At 51.5% G+C, this 7,424-nt stretch overlaps 1 protein-coding gene across 1 annotated transcript in view; it reads right to left on the bottom strand.

Annotated features, from left to right (window-relative positions):
- Window positions 1-2,608: 2,608 nt before the first annotated feature.
- CLEC3B (C-type lectin domain family 3, member B) overlaps window positions 2,609-7,424 on the bottom strand; it is a 6,827-nt gene continuing 2,011 nt past the window's right edge. Inside the window, exons 2-3 of the mRNA XM_009572327.1 lie at window positions 4,338-4,436; window positions 2,609-3,009 (exon numbers count right to left, since the gene is read on the bottom strand). Of these exons, the coding sequence (XP_009570622.1) occupies window positions 2,609-3,009; window positions 4,338-4,436 (500 nt within the window). The remainder of the gene's footprint in view (window positions 3,010-4,337; window positions 4,437-7,424) is intronic.

The raw sequence follows: 7,424 nt of genomic DNA, 5'->3' as shown, positions 1-7,424 counted from the left end.
CCTTAACGTCCTCTCTGGGAATATCCTTTGGCCTCGACCTCCACGGCTGTTTTTCGGACTCGCACTCCATGCAGAGAGATGGTCCAGCTGCGGCACCCACATCTTCCCCGAAGCTCAGCATCGCCAGGGTCTCTGGCTTTCGCAGTGCCCCTCTTTGGTTCCTGGGCTCCCATAAAAGCCTTCTTTTTATTTCTCTGACCACACATTTGTGTTTTAAGACCTTGTGGTTTATGACCAGTCAGGATCAAAGCCAGCAACGCTGTCGGCTTTGCTGCTTTGCATTCATGTGTATCTCAAAACATGGAGGGATCATCTGCCAAGGGAACTAGAGGGTTTATATCGAGACAAGCTGGCTTGTAGGGCGTAACCATGACCTACAGCAGAAGAGCCTTGGAAACATTCAGGATCAGGGCCCAGAGTCTGGAAAGGGCTGTCCTCTTGTGCAAAGGAGACCTAATTTCACGTGCAGTTCTGCAGCAGTTGAAACCTCCCAGACTGGTGTGGAGCACTGCCTTCTTCATGTATGGTCTTCTCTCCTTTGCGGGATGCTGAGGAGGAGGATGAGGAGGGAGAAGTTGTCACCACCTCAGTGTGAGAAGAAGAGGGATGCTCGGTGCCGCTGCAGCTCGGCTCCTTGCGGAGGAGGTGGGAGGCAGCCTGGGAAGTGCTGGCTCCACGCTGGGACCTGAGGTGCCACCTCCCCCGGCACCGCTACCGCTGCCGAACGGGGGTGAGGGAAGGACCTTTCTTCTGGGTTGGCTCGTATTTTGCAGTGACATTTCCCAGCAGCAAGAGGAGGGGAGGAAGGAAATCTTATTTGCCTATAAAAGGATTCCCTGCCTGTATCCCGCGTGTGGCATGTGACTGGGATGATAAGGGGGGGGTGGAAATCCTATAAACCATATCCCAGGGCGGGAGGCTCTCGCTTTCTGATTTTCCCCTCTGCCTTTGATATCTCCGACTCTCTGACAGGTCCCTGGAGCTGCTCTGAAGGGAAATGCAAGGAGAAGAAAGCACTCCAATCACATTGACGCAACTCCACTCCTTCAGCAAGCTATATATATTTTTATTTTATAGTCATTTGAACAGCGGAGAGTTTGGCAATAGTGACAGCCTCGGAAGTATGCACTCTGCATTTCTGTGTTTGTTTCGATCCCTCCAGCGAGGTTCTCCCACTCAACGTCTTGGAATGCCCACCATTGTGCTCTTTTTAAATAAAGCAGCAAATTGAAATACCTCTCCCGTGGGCTCCCCAAGAGCATCATGTCTTGACACCCCCAGCGCAGCGCAGGGGACGTGCCCCAAACCGGAGGAGTTATTACCACGCACTGCTGCAAAGAACTACTGATACCTTTCAGCCAACAGCCAGCAAATCAGCGTCGGCAAAGCTTCGTTAAGCTGTCAGGGTGACCTGTACTTCTTTCCCATCATTGCTGTTTATTTCAATTTTTTTTTTCTTTAACCCTTTTCTCAGCAAAAAATTATTGAGGCCAGACCTTCAGCTAGCCCTGACTTTATTGGCACAAACAGTATTCAGCAGATTTATGTTTGCTGAGGACTGTGCCTAGACCAACAAGGACTGGAGTATTTCAGCTGGGTTTCCATCACTAAAATAGGTCAGATGATTCCTAAAGCTGCTACAGTGAGTTGTCCTGGGGTCATTTTCAATAGATTCCTTAATAGCATTACATTTCTGTTATTTACCTAATACTTTCATCTTCTATTTCCAAGAATATATTTGACTGACTATGCTATAAGTCATCACTGCTTCCTCCGTGATGCTGGAGAATAAATAAAGCTTCTGATGGGATTTTTGGAAAGATCTGGCAGAAGGTCTAGCTCTCCCAGTGAAATTAGTGAAACATTGGCTTCTGACTGATGAGGAAAGGACCAACAAAATGGGGAATGCTTCTGGAAGGGACACCCTCCTTCTCAGTAAGTCGACCCATGCCTGTTACTTGCTAATTCATTCATGCACACAGTTGGATGAGTCGGGCAGCCCGTTGAGCAGCTGGTACTCAGCCAATAAGCCCAATTTTACCTCTCAAAGCAAAGCAGAGGTAACTCCCTCTGCTCGTTGAGACAGGACCTCGATCCCCAGGAGCCTGATTCGGGGCGCTGTGAGGGACGAGGAGCTCAATCCCGTGTGCCTTGCTGCCAGGGCTTACGGGGAAGCAAAACAGGAGAAGAAAGCGGGAACTAGCTTTGCTGGCGCCCCAACAAAGCTCAGCAAGATGGGAAAGGACATTGCAGAGCGACAGCCCCGGGCAGCCGAGGCGGCTGTTTGCAAGGCTGGACTGCCGACTGGTTCTTTGCCGAAACAACCGAGCCGTCCTAATAAATTCCCTGTGTAAAAAAATATATCTATAAATCGTGCCTTAGTAAGAACGATGCAGCTGCTAACGGGGTTGGATGTGGCCAAACGAAATGCTCTAATGCTCTCTAATCCGAATCCGAGCCATGACGACTTTCTTTGCAAAGAGTGACTCTACCTGAACATGTGCGCGTGTGCGTGCATACGTACATGTACACATACCTATAGCTTTATAATCCTGCTGCCAAAGGGGGAAGACCCGGGTCGCGGGTGGGCAGGGGGGAGCCCCCGCCGCTACACAATCATGAATTGGCAGACGTAGGGCAGCTGGTCTTTGCACCTCTTGTCGAACCACTTGCCGACGGCGGCCCCCGACAAGGCCGCGCAGTTTTCCAGCTTGCCGCCGTCGGGCTGGGTGGTGATTTCAGTCTCCCAGTTCTTGTAGCGGACGGGGCCGCCCGTCATGTCGACCCACTTGCCCTCCGCCGCCATGTCGTTGAGGCCCAGCCAGATCTCCACCTCGGAGCCGATGCTCTTGCGCATGTAGTCGTAGAGGGCATCGTTCTCCTCCCCGTTCTGGGGGGTGCTGAGCGTGCCGCCCTGCGAGATGCAGTTTTCGCTGGCCTCGTGGTACGTCTTGGTCTCCGAAAACGCAAGAAAGCATTTTAGGTGAATTTTGGTGCCTTTCAGGCAAACTGAGAGGTTACCACACAAACAGAACAAAAAGACAGAAAGGGAATCGGTTTTAAAAACAGCGCCCAGGAAGAGGCAGCAGCAGCAAACGCAGCGGCCAAACTTCAAACGTCATTTCTGAGGCTGCGCAGCGGCTCTTGGCAGTCCCAGGGGCCCTCTCCCTCCTCCGCAGGGCACGGCTGCCGGGACGTGCCCTCCCCGTCTGCCAAACCATCGGGAAGAATGGACCTCGGGGTGCCCCTGTCACCCTCCCGGGCTCTGCCGCTGCCGGAGCAGAGGCACAGCGTGGTCCTCCTACCCCTTCCCCTGGCCTCCCTCTTCCCCAGCTGCTGCTGCGCTTTCTCTGATGAGTTTGTTGGAGGTAAGGTTTGTGACGGGCGCTGCCGGGTGTTGGGAGTGTTTTTGGAAAAAAGTCTGCAATTTCAATTCGATCATCTTAATTATGCAAGCATGAGAAAAATGTCTTTTTTTTAATAGGCTTTGATCAGAAACGTTGTGCTTGCATAGCTTGAGGTCTTCAGAGGAAATTTCTACTTGCCTCTGAGTTTATTGTTAAGAATAGCACTTTTTTTTTTTTTTTTAAGCTCTAAACCCTGAGAGTGCAGGGTACTGTAGCCAAACAATAACTAATCAGAGCCACGCATTAATATCCAAACCAATGAATGTGAGCTTGGAACTAAAGCCTTGATTTTGCTTGTGTTCCTTTTCTTTTAAGGAGAAAATTCTCCTTAACTTGCATTTTCATTTCTGTTTCGTGTTCTGCAAATCCCTCTCCTACTGATGTTGGTGGAGTTTGCACAGAATAACCATGGAGCATGGCTGGAAGATGGACATTTTAGGACTGTCCTCTGTATAAGTTCATTGAAGCATGGTGGGACTGACCTCCATGAGGTTCCCTGGGCAATGCCATGGTATGTATAAGAGACCAGGTCACCATTTCACTGGGGATCAGACAAAAGAGTAAGCTACATTTGACTGAAGTACAGAATAATCCATTACCCATCCCTCTGATTCATAAAGGAAAATGAACATCTGGCTTAGTGTCATAGAAATTTCCACAGCTTTACAAATAGGAAGCTCTAGCACATAAAGAGGGGGGCCATACGCTGCACAACTCACGTCATTAACTGCTTGAGGAGCTTCATCTGCCTGGAGGAATTGCAGTGAGCCCAAACTTTGCTTTGATCCCCCAACTTCTCTCCCTGTGATGGACTCCTTGTCGCAGGGCGCTTGGGCATCACTTGTTAAAGCGTGTGGAGCAATTGTAGCCGCTTTATAAGCAGCTCCTCTCTCAAAACAAAAGCCATGCCTTCTTCAGCGAGTCCTTTACCTGTCTGGAGTGCTTGCTTTTCCTTCAGTAGAGCAACCTCCTGAGAGATGTTGTCAACCATGGCCTTCAGGTCTTCAATCATCTTGAGGCTCACACCATCTGTTGGAGAAACCAAGGGAGGAGCATAAACATTGGCCACGTCCTCCAGGGAGGCAGCCGAAGCTGTTCCTATCACCGAAACTCCCCGTTTCTCTACCCTCAAAGACAAACAAAAGGGATCTGCGAACTCAACGCCTGTCCCTTGCACATCCATTAGAGTGAGCGTTTGCTCGCTAGCTTGGTTCCACCAGCAACCCAGTTTTCCCAGTTTGGGTTTCGGAGCTTCGCACCCCGTGGGGCTTCATGGGGCGGCAGTCTCCCCTTGGGCTGCTGCTGCAGCGCTGGGGTGGGAATCGCATGCTTGAGCGTCGCAAGGTGCAGGCTCGTCTCTGGAGCCCCTATGTAGGGCACTCGCCTGGGGTGGTGCTGCGCTGGGGTCAAGCTCCCAAAATGATGCTGCCATATGATGACCATATGATGCTGCCCTTCCTGAGCAGGAGTCCTCCCACACACGAGTGTTTTATGGGGAACTTAAAGCTGCTGCTGAATAAGATTTGTTGTGTTTTTAAACTCCTCAAAAACATGCCCCCTCTCTCTCTGTTCAGAACACACCCTCCTGGCCTTCCTTTAACACCCTAACGCATGATTTTCTGTGTATGCACTCCTTGCTGTGCCCCCCACTTAGTCTGCTCTCATGGGTGCGTCGGCAGGAAAGTGCTTTGCTCGCAGGACGGGGCTGGAAGGGCTGCAATACCTCCACTAGATCTGCCCCTGCACCATCAGCCACCCCATCCCTCAGCCCACCAACCACGTCATCCCTCAGGCCATCACAGCTGCCTCTGCCCTGCCTCTGCCTTCAGCATCCCCGGTGCAGGTACCCAAAAACCAGCCAGAGCCGCTCCCCTGCCGTGAGAAGATGCCTCGTTGGCCGGGGAGTTGGCTGCAGCCTGCTGCTAAAGCCTACATCTTGCTAGGTGTGTCGCCTCTGCAACAGCTCCGAACAACTATTAATCGGTACTTGAATTTCTCCTGCCTAGGAGCAAAAGGAGCGTTGTGCCTTGGAGGTGGTGGGAGATCGGACATTGAGGTGTTTATATTCATTACGCTGCCTCTGCTCCTCCTATTGCGTTACCTCGCCTGGCGTAAGCATCTGATAGTCCTCATGGGGTGAAAGGAAAGGGGACAATTTACCCACGAACGCAGTAGGATGGGCTTCCTCGGGGGTCAAGGAGATGGGGAGCCGAGGCACCAAGCCAGGTAAGTTGGGAAGCAGCTTGGATGCGGACCAAAACCACCAGCCCAAAGATTACGTGGTGCCATGAATATGAAAAGCCAGACACATCAGGAGGAGGGCATTAAGCTGCTTTACTCATTGCTCAATTAACTTTAATGGGTTCACTTAACACTGAGGCACTAGTTATTATTTTTGTGCCTTTGATGAAAACACTTTGTGGGAAACAGCTAATTAATGCCTTTTTTTTTTTTTTTTCCCATGCAAGCCTCTCTTGCAGCAGAGCAAATGTCCCTTAGGTTTAAGTAACATCCAAGGGCCATGGCAGGACACTGCCAATGAGTCTTGCTGGGGCAGCTCCTTATGTTGTTCCAGCCGCATTTGCTGGTGGGTTTCCATCTAGAGGGTCCCCGTCACCCAAGGTGGACACGTCTCCTTGATAACTACCCAAGTGCTCTGTCTCTTTTCACTGCCTAGTTTCTAAGCCCTGGGCCACAAGATGTTCCTGCAGCAGCATGTTCACCTTCACTGGGACGTCGCAGGGAGAACCGGGAGCGGTTAATTTGCACTTCAGCTACAAAGCAAGTGCCACGGCTACATCAACAAATTTTCTATCCTATTGCCAGAGGTTTTTGTCTCTGTGCTGTTATCTCCTCAAGGCTCACCTCCTGAAACCCGTGATCAAGGCTATTACAGCTTGGGTTTGCTGCGACTGAAGCCAGCGTGGGGGTTGCCAATGCAGCCCATGGGAGCTGGAGCAGGTCCTTGTGCGGCTAACCATGAGCGGCAGGATTAAGCACAGGCAGAGGCGAGATGAAAAAGAGACTCACAGAAGGATGTGAGTCGCAATAGTCTGTTGGTTTGAAAGCCTGGCCAGTAATGTATTTGATGCTGCAAATGGGAGCTCTTGCCCGTTTTCCTTTGTTCTAATTATATGCTGAATAACAACCGAATCCCACTGTACTTCATTTTGATTATTTAACTACCCCTATATGAAATTTGGATCTATATCTGGGTTGCTTAGCTTTGCCTGGGCAGGCATCATCTGGTTTGTTCCTATCCGAACAGGTTTCTGTCCCCTGGCAGGGCGAGCATCGCTCTGGTTGGCAATGATGTCAGTCATCAAACCTCCCTGGCCAACGGTATTTCTTCTGACACCAGGCATTTCCCTGAATGTCCCAGCTGGAAAAGTCGGGTCCCATGTTGCCGTCTGTCCCTGGATCAGAGGAGGGGACTGAACACACCTGCACTGGGTTTGTATCAGTGTAAATGTTCACAAGCATTTTCTGGGAAGAGCACCCAGACTCCAAGATTACACGGAATTTTGGGCATCACCCAGACTCCGATGACTGGCTCCAATTACCTTAAAAATACACGTGAGAGCTACGCAAAGATGCTCCCTCCTGTGCCCCCAGCCCCCTGCCACGGCTGTGACAAAGGGGAACCCCCCCAGGGCTGGCGGGTCCCCAGCCTGGACCCCTGAGCCAGGGGGTGCCATCACCCCCCGGGCAGGGGTGCCATCGTCCCCTGGGCAGGGGTGCCATCGTCCTCCAGGCAGGGGTGCCATCGCCCGCCACAGCTCCCGCCTCCCCTGGGCACCCTTCTGGGTGAGAGCCCTGCAGCCGCCAAAGGAGGGCAAATGCCATCCGCCCCCCCAAGACATCGGGGTTCGGGAAGAGTTTGCTGAACCCCTGCATCTGGGGAAATCACTGGGGAGCAATCTGAGGGGGAAAAAACCCAGCAGCAGGCAAAATGAATGTGCTATCTCAGCATTTTCTAAATGCTATGATTTGGTTTTTCATGTTAAAACAGCACCA

This window comes from Fulmarus glacialis, unplaced genomic scaffold, assembly GCF_000690835.1.
Source record: "Fulmarus glacialis isolate BGI_N327 unplaced genomic scaffold, ASM69083v1 scaffold3650, whole genome shotgun sequence".
NCBI lineage: Eukaryota > Metazoa > Chordata > Aves > Procellariiformes > Procellariidae > Fulmarus > Fulmarus glacialis.
The sequence above is the reverse complement of the archived record's forward strand: the minus strand, read 5'-3'. Positions and strand labels throughout refer to the sequence as shown.